General features: G+C 39.7%; 2 protein-coding genes across 5 annotated transcripts in view; one reads left to right on the top strand and one right to left on the bottom strand.

The window, feature by feature from the left end:
- LOC130914728 (von Willebrand factor D and EGF domain-containing protein-like) overlaps positions 1-10,435 on the bottom strand; it is a 46,786-nt gene extending 36,351 nt beyond the window's left edge. Inside the window, exons 1-2 of one of the 2 annotated variants that reach the window (XM_057834177.1) lie at positions 10,078-10,435; positions 2,785-3,093 (exon numbers count right to left, since the gene is read on the bottom strand). The gene's annotated coding sequence lies outside the window, so the exon portion shown is untranslated. Of the gene's footprint in view, positions 1-2,784; positions 5,370-10,077 lie in introns of those variants that run through there. The other variant, XM_057834175.1, reaches the window with a different exon arrangement.
- On the top strand, positions 2,904-21,088 carry plin6 (perilipin 6). Of its 3 annotated transcripts, none has more exons than XM_057834181.1 (8): positions 2,904-2,966; positions 12,984-13,026; positions 13,089-13,287; positions 13,363-13,445; positions 18,658-18,895; positions 19,034-19,215; positions 19,333-19,599; positions 20,123-21,088. In XM_057834181.1, the coding sequence occupies exons 1-8, from the start codon at positions 2,962-2,964 to the stop codon at positions 20,504-20,506; spliced, it is 1,401 nt and encodes a 466-aa protein (XP_057690164.1). In that variant the 5' UTR covers positions 2,904-2,961; the 3' UTR covers positions 20,507-21,088. The 3 variants fall into 3 exon arrangements, with proteins under 3 accessions (XP_057690164.1, XP_057690162.1, XP_057690163.1); XM_057834179.1 differs by lacking the exon at positions 2,904-2,966 and adding an exon at positions 11,411-12,862; XM_057834180.1 differs by lacking the exon at positions 2,904-2,966 and having other exon boundaries at positions 11,411-13,026.
- Positions 21,089-24,175: the final 3,087 nt, after the last annotated feature.

Below are 24,175 nucleotides of genomic sequence, written 5' to 3'. Positions count from 1 at the left end.
AATACTTTTTGCATGTGTTTCCCTCTCATACTTTTATTCATTGTTTTCTTGCTTTAAAGCAGATTGTTTAACTCTTGACCACATTAGTCACGTAGCATATTTCAACCACCCTTATTTGATATTACTACGATTAAGTATTTTCTTAAGGCATCTTTAGTATGTTCTGTCCGTATGCATCTGAACAAAACAAGCTGAAAGCGCACGATAGTATTTTGGGTGTCAAATTCGCCTCTTGTAGACGTTTCCCTGGTATAGCACATTTTGGGAGAACGCCATTTTTTTTCCTACTCTTGTCTCATCTCATCCCGTCTTTCCTGTTCATTTTGCTTTTGGAATGGAATGGAATTTTATTGTCATCATCATCGGTATCATTGATAATCATTGACAATTACAAAATGTGATATGATTTGCCCGAAGGAACCGAAGAAGAAGACAAAGGCGGACGGGATGAAGCATATGCTTATCAGTTTCCCGTCCCCCATACAACTAAAGACGCACATTCAGGCATGGAATGTACATCAAAACTGTACAATAACACAATCAACAATCTGAGTTTAGTAACTTAGCGTCCAGTCAAGCAGCTCAATTAATTTCAGGGCGTACAAGGTTATGGCTTAGTCATGTCCCTGACATTTTTGCATCTGTTTGCTGTGGAACATTTTGTTGTGGCTATGTGTGTGGCAAAAGTGATTATGTGTTATCACAGCTGGTGTGAGTAGCGGCAACAAGTGGCGCACACAAAGGTCACTGTAACAGTTTCATCAGACATGAATGTATAAAATCAAACAACATGCTGTACATATTTTATCCCAAGATGAATGTCTCCACAACGAAAACATGCTTATTATTCGTGTTATACAGTATCTTTTCCATATACTAGACATTTGAATCGGGAGCTCGGTAGCCACAGCAGATAATTATGTTTTTAAAATTGGGGATTAGGAGCTCAATTGTAATACATTCCAGGAGATTGTCAATCATAATTGCAACACCCCCTCCCCCCTTAGATGCCCGATTCATTCGTGTCATGTTATGTCCGTGCAAATTAAAGTCAGAGCCTTTGTTATCTTTAGTAGATAATCCTTAGTGTGTTCGAGATTCTTGTAGAGACTCCTGCCGTTGATAAGTTTCAGCTTACCGTTCACATCCACAAGTTGTTATACTGGTCTGCTGTGTAGTATTTACAGTTATCCAGCTATTATAGTCAGTTGATCAAGACTCATGATAGCTTTTATCTTCATATCTTGCGTCTTGACAAGGATCCTGCAATCCGAGACCCAAGTGTTGGCTATTTTCCCAGCTTTCTTGAGTTGACGTGCTTTTCTTGCAATTTCAGCATTTCGGTGAGTCAAGTTGTCATTCAAAAAAATCTTCGACCCTTTCAGGTGGCGGCGCTGCTTAAGCAGGGCAGTCTTTGTCTTGTGGTCTGCCAGCTTCATGAGCACCGTCGCCGGTCCTCTCCCCCCAGATGGGAGCAGAAGGCAGCGACGGATGTCCAGCGGTTCCATGTTTATTCCATACTCTTTCAGCTTAGCAATTGCCAGTTGCGCCACTGTGTCCCCTGGGCTAGGTGTCAGTTGTAATCCAGAAATGATGATCTTATTTGCGCGTCGGCACTGGTCGAGATCGTCAGCCAAAATTTCCAGCCTCTTTATGCGAACATCTCTCTCCTCGACCGCCTGCTTGAGTTTCTCGTTTTCAGCGCGAATTAACTGGAGCTCTCTGATGATTTCTTGATTCTGGTTTTGAATCAAGCCAGTCAAAGACACCTCCAACTTCTGTATGGAGGATTTTTTTTCATCCAAGTCTCCAGGTTTCAAATTCTTTGGAGCCATACTGGGAGTCGAGCTTGCTGGCCCTGAGCACTTATCGGTTAAGATAAGAGAGTGCTTCAGGAGCTCAGAGTGCGTCTGTACTTGGTGAAGGCTGAGCAGTACAGCTCACGAGCTGCTCGTTTTGTGAAATATCGACAGTGCTGTCCTGCTCATTGATGTCCCTCTCAGGTTCAAATTGAAAGGGTTGAACAGATGGGGTGTTTATGTTGCTAGAGTCATACACTGGACGCCCGGCAGCGTAGGGTTAGGGTTTAGCATGTGAAGTCACTGCCCTGGAATGTCAACAACAATGGCGACCTCCTAAACTAATTTTACAAATTGTATACAAACAAAAACAACAAGAAGGGTTTCAATATCAAATTATTTTAACTCATAATAATGTTTATCTTTTAAGAACTACAAGTCTTTCCATCAGTGGAGCCTTTGAGAAAAAAAAATAAAATCCACACAAAACAAAAAAACAAAATATGGAAAGAGAATCCTATAGCAAAATAAAAATTGAATTGGAACGAAAAAGAGCACAAAACTACAAGAATCCACATAAATTCATCTCCCGACAAAAAATAAAAATCATAATAAATCTGAAAACAAAAAAAAAATCCCAGGTAAACGAACTTGAAATCTTGCCAAAATTCCAAAAAAATGGACACAAAATTGCGTGGAAATCAGCTCCTACCCCCCCCCCCCCCCCCGCCCCAATAACCACAAAACCTGAAGTAAATTCTACCCAAAAAATCCAGAAATGTTAAAAAAAAATTTGAATTAAAAAGAAAAATAATACACAAAAATCTCAAAATATGGGCAGGAAATCCAAATTAAAAATCTTGGCAATGAACATTCACTGCCAACCCCTTCCAGTCCAAAAGGATTGGACGTCTCTCGCCATCAATAAGTTAAGCATTCACACAGGAAACAAATTTGTTGGGAGAATCACGATGATCAGACTCACATGAATGAATCGATTCATCCGACGGGGCGCTGACATCACACCACGTGGCGTCCAATCACGTCACAGCTCTCCTCAAAAGTGCTCCTCACGTATCGAGGGCAGGTCACAACGCTGCCATTTGCCTTCATCTCGCATCCGACGCGCCCGCTCTTCATCTTTGCCAGCACAGCTTTTCTGATGGGGTGAGTCCATCTTTTGTGTGACTTTTACTCTCATCCGCAAAGCTTGGGTAGGCTCCGAATTACTCCAACTGACCTTTGGGCGACCAGTCCCTTTGCGTTGAACATTTTGATGCAGTCAGGATATGGGCTTTCCACAAAAAAAAAAAATGTTTCGATTTCAATAGGTAAATAATAGAGATGAGCTAAAGATCACATTAGTCGAGACTAAAACATGTCTGAGACCAAGACCAGACTGTGACCTTTGACCTTTCAACAAAAAATTCCCACAGGATTCAGCTTGCAACCTAAGTCCGATATGAGCCACTTACGGTTCTTTTTTTTTTGCGATTTTGTGGGCACTTCCTGTTAATTTAGGGAAACTTTCGAGTGAATTTGTGTGCATTTGATTTTTGGGTAGTTGCTGAATTTGGAGCTACGTTCTGTTCATTTTGGGACACTTCCTGTTGATTTTGGAGTAGTGATGGGATTTTCGGCTCTCTTCGGTGATCCGGTTCATTTGGATCGGCTCAGTGAAAAGAGCCGGCTCTTTTTGGCTCTCAAACGGCTCTTTTAACTTTAGCTTTTCTTTTAAATATTTATGACAAATTTAGCATATATTTTGATAAATGACTTGGTGAACTAAATATTGCCATCTACTGACTGCAAATAGCAACAATTATCAAGCAAAGAAAATCTTTTTTTACTTATTTTGTTGAACATTAAAAAGGCTCTAAACAATAAACAAGCAACAAAATTAAACTTCAAGCAACAACAATCAAACATGCTGCATCATAACAAAAATAGTGAGTAGTAACTGTAACAGCAGCAACGAACAAAACAAACATAAGCTACTCCTTGCTTTATTTTAACAAATCTAAGCTACTCCTTGCTTTATTTTAAATTTGCATTCAAGAAAACTAAATACTTCAACTTGGACAGGCTGATCCGGCTCCTTCTCTCATTAATTATTTGTCCAGTCTTTTAGCTAAATCCAGATTTTTTTTTCTCATGGAACCTGCAGATGCATGTGTTGACTTGCATCCTTCATTTAAAAAAAATAAAAAATAAATTTCTAAATTAGTCTCAAATTAATGAAAATCTAAGTGTGATACATTAGGCTATAAGGGGTTAAGTTTGCAGACACAGCATTCTGCCCTATTGTCATGTGACTTTAACCAATTAAAATGTCTCCAAATGTTACTGCGTTTTCTGCTTATGTTAAAGGCCTACAAAGCAGGTTCGTGTGTCGTCCTTTCCTAGATGGATAGAGAGAGAGAGAGAGAGAGAGAGAGAAGGGAAAATGACCGAGCCGGGTCTCGAGGAAGGGTGCCGGCTCTCATCGTTCACTTCTTTGTACCGGCTCGTTCGTGACCGACACGTCACTATTTTGGAGCTACTGTTTATTTTAGGGCACTACTTGTTCCTTTTGGGCACTTCCTTTCCAGATGAATTTGGAGATATTCCATGTTAATTTTGTGGCACTTAAGGGCACTTTCTGTTGAATTTGAGGCAACTCCTTGCTCATTTAAAGGGTATTAAAACACTAAGGGGCTGTGAGATATCAATAGAACCGTTATGTGGCAAGATAACAAATATTAATAAAGTTAACAAAAAAATAAATCACATTCATGAGCAATTATCGAAAATAGATCGAAAACTACGAACATTTCCGAAAGTATTCCGGAAACAGCCGAATGGGGCGGAGACGTCATAACAAGGAAACAATAGGTCGAGGCAGGTGCCATCGTTGTTTATCGACGAGAGAGTTGCGTTCGTGTTTCATCAAAAAATCGCTCAAACCTGTCATGCTATGTGGTGTACAAATAGCCATCTGTCGCAATGTAGTACCCATGAGTTCCCGAACGCGAGAAAAAGAGCTGGACTACGCAGACAATGAGTAAAGTTCGTCAGTGCTAAGAGGGCTAATTTTGCAGACGAAAGCCTCCGGCACGGTTTTGTGTGGTGCGCATTTTACTCCTGAAAGCTATACGAACTATGGACAAATTAAATCAGGTTTTGCTCAGAAATTGCTGCCGAAAGCAGATGCGGTGCACACCTACACGCGCAGCCACCTAAATGTCCCGAGATATCAAGAAAGAGGACGATGACTGGCTCTGATGAGACCACCCCACCACCCCAGTCAAAGCAAAGGAGGAAAATGGCCAGAGTGAGTACTCTTTGATAATAAAAAACATATCACGCATTGGATATAGGACTGGACACATGTATAAATTATCGCTCGTAAAATTTATAGAACAAATTCTCTAATCCCATTCATATTTGTGTCGGTTGGCAGAGCGAAAACCGATAATAGCACAATAAATGATAATTATTCTATACATTACTTTATTTTGCGATCACGGTGTATCAGCTTTAAAAAAAGAAATGCAAAACATACCATTTGTTGCTTCCCACACGAACTGTTGTCGGGGTTTCATCAGTGTGATTGCTTCCCTCAATGATCCTTTCATTAGGCTGCATTGGCTTTCGTTTGGGCTCAAATTGATAACCCAAAACACCGAAGAAAGGTTCATAACTCTCCTCGTCACCATTAGAAGAATGTTCGTTTCGTCGGATTCGTCGCTGCAACTAGAAACAAAATTGTCCGCCATCATCGCCGCCATTCAGTACTAAGCACTGAGCCGGTTGTTTCCTAGTAGTGATGTCACGCACACAACATGCTAGATTTCCGGTATCTCGGGGCGGGTCCTAATTTCTATCATTTTCTTGGTGTTGCAATGTGTGTATTTACACGAAGTGGCATGATATGAATCCAAAGGGCATATGTTTATGGATAAATGATGGAATATTAGCATTTCCCCAGGTGTTGTCATACCCTTTAAGGGCATGTCCTTTCATTTTGGAAGCATTTCAAGTTCATTTTGAAGCACTTCTTCTTCTGTTTGAGGCACTTTTTGTTGAATTTTCTGGTACTTCATGTTAATTTTGTGGCACTTACTACTGAACTAAGAGCTACTTTCTATTAATTTTTTTGGTCCACCCACTGTCAAATTTGGGGCAACTCCCTGTTCATTTTGCGTCACTCCCTGTTCATTTTTGACACTCCCCATCATTTTGGGGTACTTCCTGTTCAATTTGATGCACTTCCTGTTGAATTTGAGGGGTACCGTAATTTTCAGACTATAAGGCACACCTGACTATAAGCCACTTCCCCACAAAATTAGATAGGAAAACGGCATTTGTTCAGAGATCGGTCGCTCTGGACTACAATATGCAGCTGTCTTCACTGTATTATGGGATATTTACACCAACAGATAACACTTTATTTGACAGTGGGATCATAAGACTGTCATTAGACCAAATGAAACACCATGAAGCTCTGAACCAATTAGCTGCATAGCTTCATTGCTTCAAGAAGCTTCATTTGGCCATCGCTGCTCCCTTGGGGGAGACAGTCAACCTCTGCTGCCACCTGCTGTCAACACTGTTGTCGTCCAACATGCTTCCTAGCATGCATTGCGGCGATACAGACAAAAAAGCCTCACCTGCATATTGAAAAATATATCTACCGTAATTTTCGGACTATAAGGAGCACCTGACTATAAGCCACCACCCACCAAATTTGACAAGAAAACGGCATTTGTTTATAGATAAGCCGCACTGGACTATAAGCTGCAGCTGTCCTCATTCGATTATGAGATATTTACATCAAAAGATATTAACCGGTAACACTTTTTTTTTTTGACAGCCGCATCTTAAGATGTCATAAGACCAAGTGAACCACCATGAATCTTTGAACCAATTGTCTGCAAAGCTTCATTGTTTCAAGAAGCTTCATTTGGCCATCGCTGTAGTCAACCTCTGCTGCTACCTGCTGTAAATACCGTTGTTGTCCAACATGCCTCCTGGCATGCATTGCAGCGCTACAGATATAAATAACAATCAAATAATGTTCTGTGCTAATAATTTCTTTAGTTACTGTTCCAGTTGTTTCATTAACTGTAATGCTGCAACGATTAATTGATTAACTCGAGTATTCGATTAGAAAAAAAGATTCGAATTCAATTTTGCTGCTTCGAGTATTCGTTTAGTTAAAGTGGCGTTGTAATGGTTTATTTTGAAAGTGTTTGCATTTAGTTTTATTAGTTTTGGGTGGATACACTGGCCTCTAGTCTGCCTCATTTCACATGGCAAAATTGAGCCGCTCCATGTTAAGACCAACATAAGCCAAGTTTTTGTTTGAGATCATGTTTTTTTTTTTTTTTTATTGCATTCGTAAGTTTAGTTTATTGGTATATTCAGCTGTTTTTTTTTTTGTTTTTTTTTTTGTTTTTTGTGGCAATATGTGTCTGAACCATTTGTTACGAGCATTGTAAAAAAAAAAAAAAAAAAAAAAAGCGAACTTTTGCTATGTAAGTTAGCCATTGTTCTTTTGTTGTACATAGATCCTTTTTTTTTTTTTTTTTTTTTTTTAATACCATTTGGGCTCAACTCAGGTATTTTAATTTTTCATGTTCCTTATCCGATTACTCGATTATTCGAACTAACTAGTTCATCGATTAATCGACTATTAAAATAATCGATAGCTGCATCCCTAATTAATTGCTAGTTATGGTATTTGGCAACACTTTATTTGACAGTGGCGGCATAAGACTGTCATTAGACAATCATAATTATGACATGACACTGTCATGAGCATTAATGAATGATTATAAAAAATGCCATTTAGAAAATCTAGGAAAATTATCACACCAAACTGGACATAAATCTGTCATAATCTGTCATAAGCATTCAGTGATGCCTGAGAGAGTATAATTTCTTATGAAAGTCTTATGAAACTGCTGTGAAATAAAGTCTTACGTATTAACCTAAATAAATCAACAGATAAGCTGCACTGGACTATATGCCGCAGGATTCAAAATGAGGGGAAAAATTAGTGGTTTATAGCGGGAAGATTACGGTACTTCTGTCAATTTTGTAGCACTTTTTATTGAATTTGGAGCTACTTTCTATTCATTTTTGGGACACATACTGTTTATTTTGCAATACTTCATGTTTCTTCTTTGGGCACTTCCTGTTGAATTTGGGGGTACTTCATGTTAATTTGGGGGACGCATTCTGTTGAATGAGGGCAACTGTTTATTTTGGGACCTTTCCTGTTTGTTTTGCGGACTTGCCTTTGAGCAGTGTTATTTTTGGCAGCCATATTAATTTTTGTTTTAGTCTTAGTCTTTTTTGATGAGAATACTTATAAGTCTTAATCATATTTCAGTCATTTCAAAATATTTCCGTCTTCCATCTAGTTTTAGTCGACAATTCTCAAAATGTTTTCATCTACAAACTTCAAAAGTTTTGGTCCATGAATAAATAAATAAAAGGTTTCCAAATATTTCAAATGAACATGAAAGACGAGCACATAACTGTTGATGTACCAGGACATCACCATTTTCAAGATGAAAATACAAACTCAGAAGGAAAACAGCACATTATTTGCAATTAACTCAACTCACCTGGACGCCACGAACTGAATGCAAAATGTTTTCCAAGAGTTTAAGAAGACACCGAGTCACCGCGCTAAATGCTAATGCTAACGCGAACGCTATTCTAGCACAAACGCTATGCTAGCGCTACAAGTTAGTTTAGTGTGTGATGATCACTCAGCACAGACCTTTAAAGGCTAAAATAACATGGTATTACTAGCCAGGGTAAGAAAGCAAAACTTACCAATAGGGGTGTTGATATTGATAACTTCCTGCTCCACAAAGCCGATACCAATATCGATAACCGATAATAAATATATAATTTTTCAAATGTATAACCTGAGTTTTTGAACACCTGGAGGTTTCAAAAAAAAAACTAGTGGTGGATTCAAGATAGATTTGCCTTTGATCTAACCAGATTTTTCATAATGACATGAACAAAACAGTGCGTTTCACTTCTGCACTGCCCAACAGCCTGCTAAAAATGAATGCACTTCCATAAACCACAAGGCTTGGTCTTCTCTTGCTTTTATGGAAGGACACTTGTCTTAATATTGTGAAAGTACAACAGAAAAATACACATATTCAATACTCAATATACAACAAACTGCACAACACACTTATATACACAACTGCTATACTGTATGTATAGCATAGCACACTAGCTTGAGCTACTAAAGCATTGGCTGGCTTCTATAACACAACAACTTATGAATTTCTGTACATATGACCCTTCACCACAGAAGTAAACATATGTTGCACATCCACATGTTATAGTAAACATAAAATACTTACAGACATATATGTCCGAGGCAGAAACGTAACAGAAAGCATTCACGATTGTCAATGCTACGGCTAGACACCACAATGTGTAAGTGAATGAGGTTGTAATGTTAACCAAACTGTAACAAAAATAGATGCAGGAAATTATTCTGACCAGCAGGTGGGAGCAATGCCCCGCAAATGGTCAACTGATTTCCCATACTAGTGTGTAAACTGTAAAGCCAGCACAGTACATATTATCGGTCCAATTAATAATGTTATTGGATTTATCGGGATTACGTCATAATTCCTATTATCGGAAGGATAATTATCGGACCAATAATTATCGTGCACCAGCACTTACCAAGCAGCACCTGACACATGTTTCACAAAAGGAGCCTGGATTGGGCACAGGCTTAAGCGTGTATGTGTTTTGGATGGTGCAGCATTATTGTTATTATTATTATTATTAGGCTATTTTCTGTTTTTTGTTTTGTTTTTTTCTTCATTTTTTTTTTTTTTTTTAAATATTCAACTGTGGTTACCTGAATTAAAAAAACAAGCAAACTGGGAAATGAGAAAAACGACATTGAAACAGTATCATGCTATGGTAAAATTCAATTTTACAGTAGATTGATGTTAATTTGACAATTAATGTTTTCCGGTTTTCCCGAATTTTTTCAAACTGTAAAATTCCAGCAACCACAGCTGCCAGTATTTTAACATAAATAAAATGTGTGTTTTTTCTTTCTTTTTTTTTTTTTTTTAAATTAGTCATTTGTAGGGGTTAAAGAAAATTGAAAATAGTGCATAAAAGGGTAAATTGTTAATAAAATAAGTTAACAAAAAAGCATTCCTGATCGCAGTCCAGCCAAACTAGCTAAGCTAGCTTCCACTAACTAGCTAAAACTGTTACCAAACTGCCTCACGTGTCATCACGATGCACTCTTGACTGGTCACCTCTCCGTCGCATTCCAAGAAAAATGCAGAAAGAACGGTCGCCAGGACCACGTAGGACGTGTTCTTATCAGCAAAGACGTCAGCGCAGCAGTCACGGTGGGATGGCGCCACCGCGGGCCAGAATCTTCAGCAAAGCACTTGAAAGACTCATTTGTGCGCGCGCCGAGAACTGCCTGTTCGCCAAAGATGGCGATTTCCACGCTGGTTTCGCGGCGGAACATCGGCGAGAGCAGCTGATGGTCTTATGCCGCCTCCACAGAAGTGGCGACTTCTCAAGTTGGATTTGTCGCGGTTGAATTGGGCCAAAATGGAGGAGTCATTGTTGCCTTCGGGCGGCCGGATTTTTTTTTTTTCATTGAAGCTAGACAAGCCATCAGATATAATCATGCAATGCATTTGACCTATAACTTGCTTCTATGCTTCTAAAACTTTGGTATATTTTGGTTTAAAATATCGTGTCAGATTACCAGCTAAAACGGATGTCAAGAGTATTGATAATTACTGAAAAGTATCGAGACTGTAGTGTTGTATCCAGATATGATATTTAATTGCAAAGGCACAGACACTCAGTTATTTGTTTTTGCGCTAGCACAAGTCCCCAGAAATTTGTCGATTTGTGGTAATTTGATTTTCCTAATTAACTCATTAGCTGCCATTGACAGTGCTAGACGTCTAATTAATTTGACAGGGTGAATGAATGAACTTCATTCAAAACGAATTGGCACAAGATGAGCATTTACAGCCACCATTCCCAGTTTAAATGAATTGGTCTATGTTTGTCAATAGCAGACAATAAGATAATTTCGGGTCCCTTCCTTTTTATTATAGTGTACTCAATTCCTGTTTATTTTGAGTAATTTCTGATACAGTTTAGGGGATTCAAGAATCACTTCCTGTTCATTGGTTGATTTTGGGGCATTTCCAGGTCACTTCCTACACATTTTGGGCAAACGCGGAGATTAAGGTGGGGTAGTGGCATATCACCTCCTGGTGGCAGAAAATATCATTGCATGTAATTGACTTTCCAATACACTGCTGGCCAAATGTATTGGCACCCCGCAATTCTCCCAGATGATTTCTTCCAGAAGATGATTGCAATTACAAATGCTTCAGTAGTAATATCTTCATTTATTTTGCTTGCAATGAAAAAAAAAAAACACAAAACAGAATGGGGAAAAAAAATTAATCATTATCTTTTACACAAAACTCCAAAAATGGCCCGGACAAAAGTATTGGCACCCTTTGAAAAATGATGTGATGCTTCTCTAATTTGTGTAATTAACAGCACCTGTCACTTAACTGCGGCACATAACAGGTGGTGGCAAAAACTAAATCACACTTGCAGCCAGTTAAAATGGATTAAATTTGTTTCAACCTCTGTCCTGTGTCCTTTTGTGTACCACATTGAGCATGGACAAAAGAAAGAAGACCAAAGAACTGTCTGAGGACTTGAGAAGCAAAATTGTGAGGAAGCATGGCCTATCTCAAGGCTACAAGTCCATCTCCAAAGAATTGAATGTTCCTGTGTCTACCGTACGCAGTGTCATCAATATGCGTAAAGCCCATGGCACTGTGGCTAACCTCCCTAGAAGTGGATGGAAAAGAAAAAATGACGAGAGATTTCAGATTGTGCGGATGGTGGATAAAGAACCTAGACTAACATCCAAACAAGTCGTCCTGCAGTCTGAGGGTACAACAGTGTCAACCCGTACTATCCGTCGGCGTCTGAATGAAAAGGGACTCTATGGTCGGATACCCAGGAAGACCCCACTTCTGACCCAGAGACATAAATAAGCCAGGCTGGAGTTTGCAAAAACTTAACTGAGAAAGTCAAAAACATTTTTGGAAGAATGTTCTCTGGTCAGATGAGACAAAAGTAGAGCTTTTTGGGAAAGGTAAAAAACAAGGCCTTCAAAGAAAAGAACACGGTCTCCACAGTCAAACATGGCGGAGGTTCCCTGATGTTTTGGGGTTGCTTTCCTCCCTCTGGCACTGGACTGCTTGACTGTGTGCATGGCATTATGAAGTCTGAAGACTACCAACACATTTTGCACCATAATGTAGGGCCCTTTGTGTGAAAGCTGGGTCTTTCTCAGAGGTCATGGGTCTTCCAGCAGGACAATAACTATAAACACACTTAAAAAAGCAATAGAAAAGGATTTGAGAGAAAGCACTGAAGATTTCTAAAAGTAGCCCGCAATGAGTCCAGCCCTGAAACCCATAGAACACCTGTGGAGAGATCTGAAAATGGCAGTTTGGAGAAGGCACCCTTCAAATCTCAGAGACCTGGAGCAGTTGGCCAAAGAAGAATGGTCTAAAATTCCAGCAGAGCATTGGAAGAAACTAATTGATGGATACCGGAAGAGGTTTTTCCATTTATTTTGTCCAAAGGTTGTGCTACCAAGGCTTAGGGCTTAGGGTGCCAATACTTTAGTCCTGGCCATATTTGGTGTTTTGTGTAAAATAATAATGATTTTTTTTTTAATTCTCTTTTGTGTTTTTTCATTGCAAGCAAAATAAATGAAGATAGATGAAGATATTACTCCCAAAGAATTTGTAATTGCAATCATTTTCTGGGAGAAATTGAGCATTGTCTGACAGAATTGCAATGCCCCAAAATCATCAGAAAGTGACCCATGTTCAACAGAAAATGACCCGAAATCAACAGAAAGAGACCCGAAAATGCCCCAAATCACTAGGAAATTAACCAATGACCAGAAGTGACCGGAAATGCCCTAAAATCAGCAATATGGGGTTTGTAATAAATCATGTTACTAATTAGAGAACAAAACTTGTTCCAGTCAATTGTCTATTGAACTAATTTATTCACAAACTCAATGGTACTGATTCCTTCCCATGTTTTTTGTGTCATCAGATTTGGGGAAAGAGACAACATGTCTGCTCGTCACAATCACGAGGTGAGACAGAATGGGCAGCGAATGGACATACCTACCATTCACCCTACTAAATCTGTGAGCAGATGAGTGCGATGGTGAGGGTCTCGCACCTCCCCCTGGTCCGCTCGGCGCTGCAGTCGGTGACCTCAGTGTACTCCGAGGCCAAATGCCGCTACCCTCTGCTGGGTCTGGTGGGAGACGTGGCAGAGGTGGGGGTCCGGAACGCCTCCATGGTGGCTTTGAGCGGCGCCACCCCCATCATGCAGACCCTCCGGCCTCAGAGTGAGTCGAGAGCTAATGTTCCCGTGTAAATTCCTTGGTTAGCTTGACGTTCTTCATGTGTTGTGTGGTCTTCAGTTGAGGTGGCCAACAGTTTTGCTCTTGTGGGTCTTGACCAACTGGAGAAGAACTTTCCCATTCTCCATCAGTCCACCGACGAGGTTGGCATCTCACTTCTGTTTCTTGTTTGTTGTTCCGTCAATTCCTGTGTGCAACCCTTCGGTATTGGTTCCGATACTGAAGGGTTGCACGACATTGAGATGACATAATTGATATTGGGGAATACGAGTAAGAAATTATATGGCAATGTAATACAATACAATATGTACTTTTCGAGGTTGAGGTTCCAACCCCTGCTTGCCCCATCCAAGATGGACGACAGCTACACACACTGCCGTATCGAAAGCAGCAGTTGTCGCACTTTCTAAGATGATAGACATCTTATGGATTTCATTGAGTTTATAACTACCGTAATTTTCGGACTACAAGGCGCACCTGACTATAAGCCGCCACCCGCCAAATTTGACACAAAAATGACATTTGTTCATATATAAGCTGCACTGGACTTTAAGCCGCAGTTGTATTATGGGATATTTACACCAAAAGATATTAACCGGTAACACTAAATTTGACAGCGGCATCATAAGGCTGTAACAAGATCAAATGAACCATCATCATGCTATCATTGCTTCAAGAAGCTTAACCCTTAGATGCATAAATGGGTCAAAAATTGACCCGGTGAGGTTGTTTTCTTGAAATACCTTCGGAATGAAAAATTGCTATCAATTCATATTCCAGGTATTCCTCAAAAAACATGTTTTTGATATAATGCCATTCAAATTTTTTATGGACTTTTTATACATTTGAAGAAATTGTCATTTTTGTATTACTACCCCAAGCTTCCACAAGTGGGTCAAAAATGACCCACATGCATTTTCTATGGAATCCAATGGGAATCTTTCATTCTTATCAACTTTGGCTGTCAGGAATAAATTTACCGTGGACCACACAGAGTAGGTATGTAAAAAGTGACATCTTTAAGAAGATTATTTTACACAGCAAGAGCTGATACGTGTACTGTAAGTATTATGTCCATATAGTATTTTGTGTGTGTGTCTTTCATGACTCTTTATCATTATTTATCAACAAATTAACCTACTTCATAACTAGCTAGCTAACTAAGGCTAGGTTCATACCGCAGGTCCTAATGCACAATTCCGATTTTTTGTCATATCTTTTCCTGGCGTACCCGTTCAGACTGCCTTTGTCCATTGAGCCTGTCAAGTATCACACATGCGCTCTAATTCGCAGTCCGAGATGCGCTGAGCAAACTGGCCCGCATGCGCAGAAGCATTGGAGCAGAGAGAAAACCAACTGTTGTCAAGCCCGCTCCTACCCTAAAAGCTGCGTTCAAGCTAGGCGCTAACGCTAATGCACAGCTACCGTAGCACCCTGTCTCTCTCACTCTTTGCTGATGTTAATTGCTGTATGAATTCCAATTTGGGGGACTTGACAGTTCGGACCGCAGTCACATTCTGGAAAAATGTGGCCCCGATGGCATTTTAACCACATACGAAAGTGACCTGGATCGAATTTGAAAATGGTCCACTTTTATGCCACTTTTCCCGTTCAGTCGAGTCGGAAAAACACGAAAAAATCGGATTTGTGCTAGATTTACAGCTGAAATGGTCCTACAGATGTTGGATGATGGAGAGGCAGTGACGGGGTTGGACTCAAGTGTCCGAAATTTCTGATGATGAGGACCCAGACTATTGTCCAGGTGGCAGTGGCAGTTGTCCACCTGGAAATCCAACTGAACAGGATCAATCTGACTCATAAGATTCCACTTATGTGTCCACTGAAGAAGAAAGTGTCCAAATCATGGCCAACAGAATGAGTTGGTAGGGCTCTTACTCTTTACTAGAAAGAATTATCTCCCACCCAGGGCAGAACACAGAGCCACAATATCCTCAGAAATCGGTCAGTTCCTCCACAAGGGCTTAGCACCGCTGTTTCACCAAAAAGATGCATGGGAGCTCTTCATCATTGATGATAAAATACAAGGAAGGATGAAGTCTATTGCTGTTCTGTTCTGTTTGAGTTTTTTTTTCTCAAAAAATGTTAATTTAATCATAAAGATATTTCAAGCATGAAATCATTCTTGTGTGGCCCTAAATATCAGACTGATTAACATACAAGGGATTATTCTTCACCAAAATGGCATAAAAACACATTGGTTCTAATATGGGTCATTTTTGACCCACTTATGGAAGAGCGTAGGGTCCAGTAACTTGTGCATCTAAGGGTTAATTTGGCCATCACTTCTCCCTTGGGGGAGACTGTCAACTTCTACTGCCACCTGCTGTCAACACTGTCCAAAATGCCTCCTAACATGTGTTGCAGCGCTATTTCTTCAGTTACTGTTCCAGTTGTTTCATTATTTGCTATTTATGGTATTTAGTAGCATTTTGTTTGACAGTGGTGCCATAGGACTGTCATAAAACCATCATAATTACGACATGAATCTGCCATGAGCATTAACGAATAGTTATGACACTTGTCATTTCGTGTCATCCGGCAAATTTTCTCACTTTTGAATGGATGTGAAGATCCGAGCTGGACAAAAAAGGTTTTAGTGACATACCTTATTGGCCCGAATGTAAGACGGTGTTTTTTTGCATTGAAATAAGACTGAAAAAGTGGGGGTCGTCTTATATTCGCGGTTTAGACATTATACCCATTCACGACGCTAGATGAATGGGCAAAATAACATGCTTTTTCTCTCAAATATATTGTTATAACCATTTGTTTCAGATGTACTGTGATTATTTTCTGTATAAAAATTAAAATTTGGTGTTCAAAAAGTCTTTTTTCAAACCTGAGCCTTTAAAAAGAGGGGGGTCGTCTTATAATCAGGGCCGTCTTATATTCGGGCCAATACGGTAATTCATGCCCATGATAGTGTCATGTCATAATTATGACGGCTAATAGCAGTCTTATCACACTACTCTCAAAGAAAGTATTACCTATTAACCCAAATAAATCAACAAATAAATCACACTGGACTATCAGCCGCAGGATTAAAAATGAGGGAAAAAAGTAGCGCCTTGAAGTCAGAAAATTACGCTACTCGACGTCCGATCCATTTGAAGCGGGAATTAGGGCTTTCAAACGATTAAAATTTTTAATCAAGTTAATCACAGCTTAAAATTTAATTAATCGTAATTAATCACAATTCAAACCATCTCTAAAATATGCCATATTTTTCTGTAAATTATTGTTGGAACGAAAAGATAAGACAAGACTGATGTATACATTCAACATACTGTACGTAAGTACTGTATTTTTTTATTATAACAATTAGAGATGTCCCGATCGATCGGGTCCGATCACGTCATTTTCAAAGTATCGGAATCGGCAAAAAAATATCGGACATGCCTTTTTTTAATATATATATATATTTTTTAATTAAATCGTTTTCTAATTGTATTTAACGTTACATACATAATGTGTTACACTCTTCCAGAGTCTTTAGTTTAAGCTTAAGGTAGGGTTATCAAATTTATCGCGTTAACGGCGAGAATTAATATTTATTACATTTATCACGTTTCAATATTTAACGTAATTAACGCATGTACTGCATCACCCTCTCACGCATTGTCGCGTTCAATCTATAATTGCGCCATTTTACCCATACAATATATAGAGCTAAATGGCAGCATAAAATGAGTTGAGAGAATTTTGGCAGCCTTTGGAGCCTTTTTGAAATTGGCAAAAACCTTACAAGCCCTCTCCCAACGATTAGAATAATCTTGGGCAGCAATGTGGGGAAGAAAGGTAGTAGTTGATCTTATTCTTAACACCCTATGTTATTTCCCAACGCAGAGAAGATATATCAATTGGTACCATGACGCACAGTCATGGTTGCACTTCCCATCATGCATTTAGGCAGAAGTTAAATGGCTACAGTATCATTTATTGAAAGCTCAACAAATACACTAGATGGCAATATATAGTCACAATATACAAAATCACATTTATCCTTTAAGAATTACAAGTCTTTCTTTATTTTCATAATAAACAAATACAGGACTTATGTACTGTATGTTGAATGTATATATTCGTCCGAGTTTTATTCATTTTTTTCTTAATGCATTGCCGAAATGTATATGATCGGGAAAAATTATCGGGAATGATTGGAATCGATTCGGGAGCAAAAGAAAAGCAATCGGATCGGGAAATATTGGGATCGGCAGATACTCAAACTAAAACGTTTGGGATCGGATCGGGAGCAAAAAAACATGATCGGAACAACCCTAATAACAATAAATCCACAAAATGGCATTAACATTATTAACATTCCTTCTGTGAAAGGGATCCCCGGATAGAAATACTTATAATTCTTAAAAGATAAATACAATAGTACAAGTTATAGTAATTTTGATAGTTTGTTCATTGTGACTAAATATTGCCATCTAGTGTATTTGTTGAGCTAAACGAAATGTTTGAATAGAGTTTGACCAAAGTCTGAGTATTATTTTGCCTAGCTCTTTTGATTGGGAATGCCAGTTCTCTTTGCATTGAGTGCTTTTCTTTTTGTGAACATTATTTTTTTTTTTTTAAAGATAGGAATATTATTTTTGTTGTGCTTTCAGTAAATGATACTGTAGCGACTTAACTGTTCTTAACTGCCCAAATGCATGATGGGAAGTTGGGCAACCATGACTGTCAGTGGTGGCTGCAAATGGTATATCTTCTTTGCGTTGTGTACAACACAGGGTGTTAAGAAAAAGATCATCTCCTGTCATTCTTCCCCACATCGCTCGCCACAATAGTTATAAATGTTGTGGAAGAGATGCCAAAGCTTATACCAATAAATCGCGCGGCTCCAATGAATGCCTGTGTCCACTCCACTCGCTTGTCTCTGCCTCTTAGCTCTCAATTTACTTAAAACGGCGCCATTGTAGTCTGTTCGCGGCAATGCGTGAGTGGGTCGTTCCGCGCATGCGTTAAATATTTTAACGTGATGAATATAAAAAATTAATTACCGCCCGTTAACGCGATAATTTTGACAGCCCTAGCAGGATTAAAAATTATTGTGTATATTTTTTCAAACGACGTGGTATTGGTACAGTATTGGCATAAGCCGATATACACGTACTATATCGGAATCGCATGCAAAAAAATGATATTGGAAACAACACAAAATTTTACTACCTGACCATCTATGGTACTCTAATGTAGCCTTCCGTTGCAACAAGTAATAGCTAATGCTGTCAATTTTCCAAACTTGAAATTCACAGTGTAGCAGTATAAGACCCTCCCCCATCCCTCTCTGCTGTAAAACTTCATTGTTGAGTACACTGCCCTAAGGTGGTGGGTCACCTGAAGGACGCTTTCTTCCTGACTCTGGACGACATGCAGTTGTGGGTGGTGGATGGGCTGGACGGTGCCATGGACCAGATGGAACGCCTGACTCACGCCGCCTGGACAGTGGTGAGGCAGCTGCAAGAAACGCAGGTGGGACAGGCTGCCTCGTCGGGTCTGGACGATGTGCTCAGCCGCCTGGAGAATGCCACGGCCTACTATATGCCTCTGCCGCCCACGCTCCGTGAGTAGTTTGTCCACCATGATGTTTAATATCCATTTCCATCAAACCCTGTTATGGTTCTCCGCGATGTTCCTCATCACGGACCATCACGCTACAACGGCTGTATTTCATTTCGGAGAACTTGTGTGTTGCGTTAAGGTCGCGAGTGGGAGATGAGGGTTCAAGAATACGAGGATGAAGACGATGATGATGAGCCTAGCGTGTGGACGAGGGTCCGCAGTCTCCTACTGAGCATCAGCCTGCAGCTTTACTACCGCATGGCCAAACTGCAGAAACAGCTGGAGGATGCATCCAGAGCCCTGGGGGACACTGTCCAAGCAGTATGCGCTAAAATTGTGCTATTTATCGCTAATTAATTTCACTGAACGATAAAAACTTGATTGTCAAAGGATGCCACAAAGTTCTGAATGGCTGCCTCGCCCAATGCTATCATGCAGATGGGACTGGGGGCCGTTATGAAGCTTCTGGGGGACCTCCTGCAGTACCTTCAAAGGCTGCTTGTGGCGCTAGTGTACCGCACCGAGAGCCTGAGGGAGCTGGGTCTTGGCCGGATTCGGGAACAGGCCCTCATGTTGGTGGAGCTCCGTCCAGTGCAACAGATCCGAGAGTTTCCACTTCAGGTCAGGCAGGTCCTGGTAGATCTTCGGGAACTCTCTAGAATCCTCCTGCAGCTCCTCATCAACGCCACACCGCTCTACAAAATGGTGAGCACGCTTACTGCTACGCGATAAATACCATCTTTGAGATGTTTCTAATGTATTTGAAAGATAATGTTTTTTCCTTAACTGTTTTAACTGGTAATAGAGACATGTTCATGTTGAAGCATGTTTAGTACTGTATGTAATTGACCTTTCGCAAACTCCGCCAAAGCCATCAACCAATCATACGTAATGTCCGCAGTTAACTGAGCATGATCCGACAAACTCTCATTTTCGTTAGAAAGACGAGGAAAGCCTCAGTGCCTCACAAGGCTTCACTTGCTCATCAAAACACTTGGGTAAACATCTGCCTGCTTTGGGTTATGCTGTTGGAGTAATGAAGCTTGTCGGCATAGCGACCGTAACTAAGGGAGGTGGCTTTTGCGAAGGTCAATTAATGTATGATATAAGCTATTTCAAGTGTCAAGCTAAATCAATCCTTTCTCACTGGTGAAAGTCTTTGTGTTCTTGGTGATGCTAAGCTATACTAAGTGAGCCTGCCCACCTTCTCCTGTTTGCCACGCAACAGCTCCAACAGCCATCCGAAAAAGATGTTGAGGACTTCCTGAGCCAGGAGGACTTTCGCACGGAAAGCTCATCCCGCCGCAGCTCGGCCAACAGCCTCTTCCTGAAGGCCATGGACGGACGACCCCGCCGGCGCAAGAGTCTCTTCTCCAGGGTCGTCCGCAGTCCGGGCCCCGAGTCCTCCCCCTCCGGCCGGCGCTCTAGCCTGAAGCAGGACTCGGAGGCGGAGGGCTCCCCCGCCCCTTCCGACGGCGCCGGGCAACGCCGCCCGTCAGCCGCCGAGCTCATCCTCAGCCCGCTCAAGCAGTTCGTATCGCAGAGCCAAAAGGCCTTCGAGTACCTCAACCCCAACTCGGCAGAAGAGTCCATCAGCGACATCATCGACTGATGGGGGAGCACTTAACCCAGCCGTACGCCACCCCAGCTCCACCCTGCCCTGCGCCTCGTCCTGTTGGATTGCGATCCGCTCTCTTGGATGAAAAAACGTCTCTGCCACAGTTGATGTTAGCTAGCGCGTACGGCTTCACCAACAGAACCATCGTAAAATTATTTTAAGCTCCGCCCCCCCACCTATCAATTCTATTTTCACTAACTTGACCATCAAGAAGTACCTACTGATTGCTAACTTGTCTGTCACAGTCACATCACAGGTCATTGATTGTGGGGCGTGTCCGTGTCTTTGATGTGCTTCAATAAAGCTTGTTTTGGGCATATTAGGAGTGTGTCTCAAATATTATCAATTCATTGGCTGCCTTTGATGGTGATCAACGAACCTGACTCGCTTTAAAAATGATCGCTGAGAGGCATCCCGGCACAAATACATTGGACGCCGATCAACGTCAATGGCAGTCATTGGCAGTCAATGAGTGATCATAATATTTCATAATATTTTGAAGTCTATGGTGTGAAAGAAATCAAATCCATTTCAACTAGGATGGCTGGCATTGAGTAGGCATGTTTCACTGACATTGACTGCGATAGACGTTCAATCCAACCTGACCGGGAGAACTGGCAGTGATCGAACCCTCTCAAATGGATTGGACGTCGTCTATTGCTGTCAATGGCAGTCAATAAAATTTTTAAAAAATGTTTATACATATGGCGGAAAACACAGACAACACTGAAAAAGCAGTTTCTGTTTTTGCACTCCTCTTTAAAATAAACTGTATTTTAAACCAAAAGAACTTGTGTTTGATAGAACAATATGTCTACAGTATATACTGCCATAGTAGATTCATGGCGCATTAAACCCCCGAACTATTTTTAATTTGTCCGTTTTACCCTGAAAACCCCGTTTACAGACGTCGAGCAACCGCTTTTGTTTCAACTCAGCCATAAAATGAAGGTAATTAATTATATTTATTATTCAAAATGTCTGTCGTTTTTAGCTTAGAATCATTAATTGATGTCTAATATTTTGTTTGAAAAAAAAAATTATTCAGTTGCATATTTTAAACTTTTAAACAAATTACGTCGGATATCTACCTCATAACTATCGCTTAATTGTATTTTTTTTGTTACTGCATTTTCTCCGATATGTTAGATGATAAATAATCGATCAAAACCAAGAAAAATTGGGGGGAAAAATGATTAAAAGGGTAAATATATGAAAAAGAAAATCTCAACCACTCCTTGATGTCTGCGATTTCTGCATCATGACCCTTGTTATATTACCATGTTTCACCCATAAAATCCCCCCAAAAATTCAGCTGTGGCCTTTCACAGCTGTGTCTTGACACTCAGTGATACGTACATGCTACATGGAGTTATGGGATCGAAACAAGGTAAGTACGCGATAATATCTCGTTAAAGTCACGGCGTCTTTAATTCTCCTCTTTCATGCTCTCACCTCCAGATCGGGTTTGGCTGTTTATTTATTTATTTATTTATTTTAAATGCCCTCCTGTTTAAAATTATATATAGGCTTATATATGGCGGAAAACACTTAGGTGACTCAATTGTCTGATATGCATGTGTGATACATTATTGGAAGGCTTAAAATCTCAATTTTCTGGGGGAAGAACAGGAGGGCATTTTTTTTAAAAAAAAAAAAGAAAATTTAAAACCCTAACTGGAGGTGAGAACACGCGAGAGCAGAATTAAAGACGCCATGATTTTAACGAGATATTATCTCGTAATTCCCTTGTTTCGATCCCTAAACTCCATGTAGCATGTATCATTGAGTGTCAAGACGCAGATATGAATGGCCACAGCCGGATTTTATGGGTGAAACATGTAATATAACAAGGGTCGTGATGCAGAAATCGCAGACATCAAGGAGTGGTCTTTTTCGTATAGTTACCCTTTTAAACGTTTTTTTTTTTTTTTTTTTTTCTTAGTTTGGATCGAATATTTATCATCTAACATATGGGGGGGAAAGCAACAGTAACAAAAAAATACAATTATTCGATAGTTATGCGGTAGATATCCGTGACTTTTTTGCAGACGCTATTTTTTTCATTGTGACATAATTTGTTTAAAAGTTTAAAGTATGCCAGTGACTAAATTTTAAAGATGAAATCATGACTCTGCTGACGTCATCCACCTGTTGGGGACGCTAGAGCCCTATGATGGTAGGCATGGCTAACCGGCAGATTAAAAGACTTGTTTCTCGTCATCTGCGCTTTGCTAAATTGTTGTATATAGTCGAATCGTCTCAAAATATGATTCTAATTCACATATTAATCCTATTTAAGACGTTTTTTTTCCTCCTGTCGTACGCACTTTAACATATTATGGCTAATTGTATTGTGATGGGATGCTTTAATAATGACAAATGTAACAACTTCAAGGTTTTCCAAATCAACATTCTGTGGAAAATAAAAGAACAACATAAAAAACATCAGCTTTTGGATCAGGTGCAAGTGCCAAGTGTCTATAAGGCACTTATTCCTGTCCTCATTGTGTGTGTGTGGGTACACAAATCCACAGATAGTCAACAAATCAGGATCGAAAGAGAAGTCAAGAAGCAGGAGTACAGTTGAATTGGCTTTACTGTGGTCATCTTTCACTTGACAAGAGCACTGATTCTTTTTTTAAATTTTTTTTTTTTTTTTAATAAAACTAAAAAACAACAAAACATTGTGTCAATAATATGAAATAAAGTCACAAACAAAGCAAAGTATACACCACGTGTCAATTTGAAAAGCAACTGGTAGTACAGCTTGCAAGCAATGAAATAATGTAACCACATTTTACCACAAATGCAAACAAAACAAATTATACATATCTCCAATTATAGTGCACAACGCCCTTGAAAATAAAACAAAGGAAGAATATAACTTACAAGGGATACTTGTAAAAGGTCCAAACAACATAGTGAGATGGCAAGAACTACTATGGTACATTGGCTGCAGATGTTAGCACGTCCATTTAGCGCTTTCTATTCGCGTCAACATATGATGACGTCAGCAGAAACTGCTGAAACTTTTCAAAACTAAATACACCTAAGCGTCAGCAGGGGGCGTTAAAACACCAGAAACACAAGCAGGCAATAAGTGGACATGACAGTAATCAATAAACTAGTCGTATAATCGAGTAATCGGAAAAGAACATAAAAAGATTAAATACCTGAGCTGAGCCACAATGGGTATAAAAAATAAATATATGAGGATCTAAGTACAACAAAAGAAAAATTGGCTTACATAGCAAAGTCGGCTAGCATAAATGCTATAAAATGCCAACTTTTTTTTATTTTTTTTTTTTTTACAATGCTCTTAACAAATAGTTTAAACACATATCCCCACAAAAAACGGCTTAATATACCTATAAACTAAATTACGAATGCATTAAAAAAAACATTAGCTTAAACAAAAACTTAGCTTATCTTGGTCTTAACAGGGAGCAGCTGTATTCAGCCATGTGAAATGAGTAATGTCATAATCACTGTTGCCACTAGAGTGCAGTATATCCACCCAAATCAATAAGACAAAATCCAAAACATTTCAAAACAAACCATTACAACGTCACTTTAATCAAACGAATTCTTGAAGCAGCAAAATTTATTTTGAATCTTTTTTCTTTTCGAATTACATGAGTTAATCAATTAATCGTTGCA

The sequence above is a fragment of the Corythoichthys intestinalis genome, chromosome 4 (genome assembly GCF_030265065.1).
Source record: "Corythoichthys intestinalis isolate RoL2023-P3 chromosome 4, ASM3026506v1, whole genome shotgun sequence".
NCBI lineage: Eukaryota > Metazoa > Chordata > Actinopteri > Syngnathiformes > Syngnathidae > Corythoichthys > Corythoichthys intestinalis.
The sequence above is the reverse complement of the archived record's forward strand: the minus strand, read 5'-3'. Positions and strand labels throughout refer to the sequence as shown.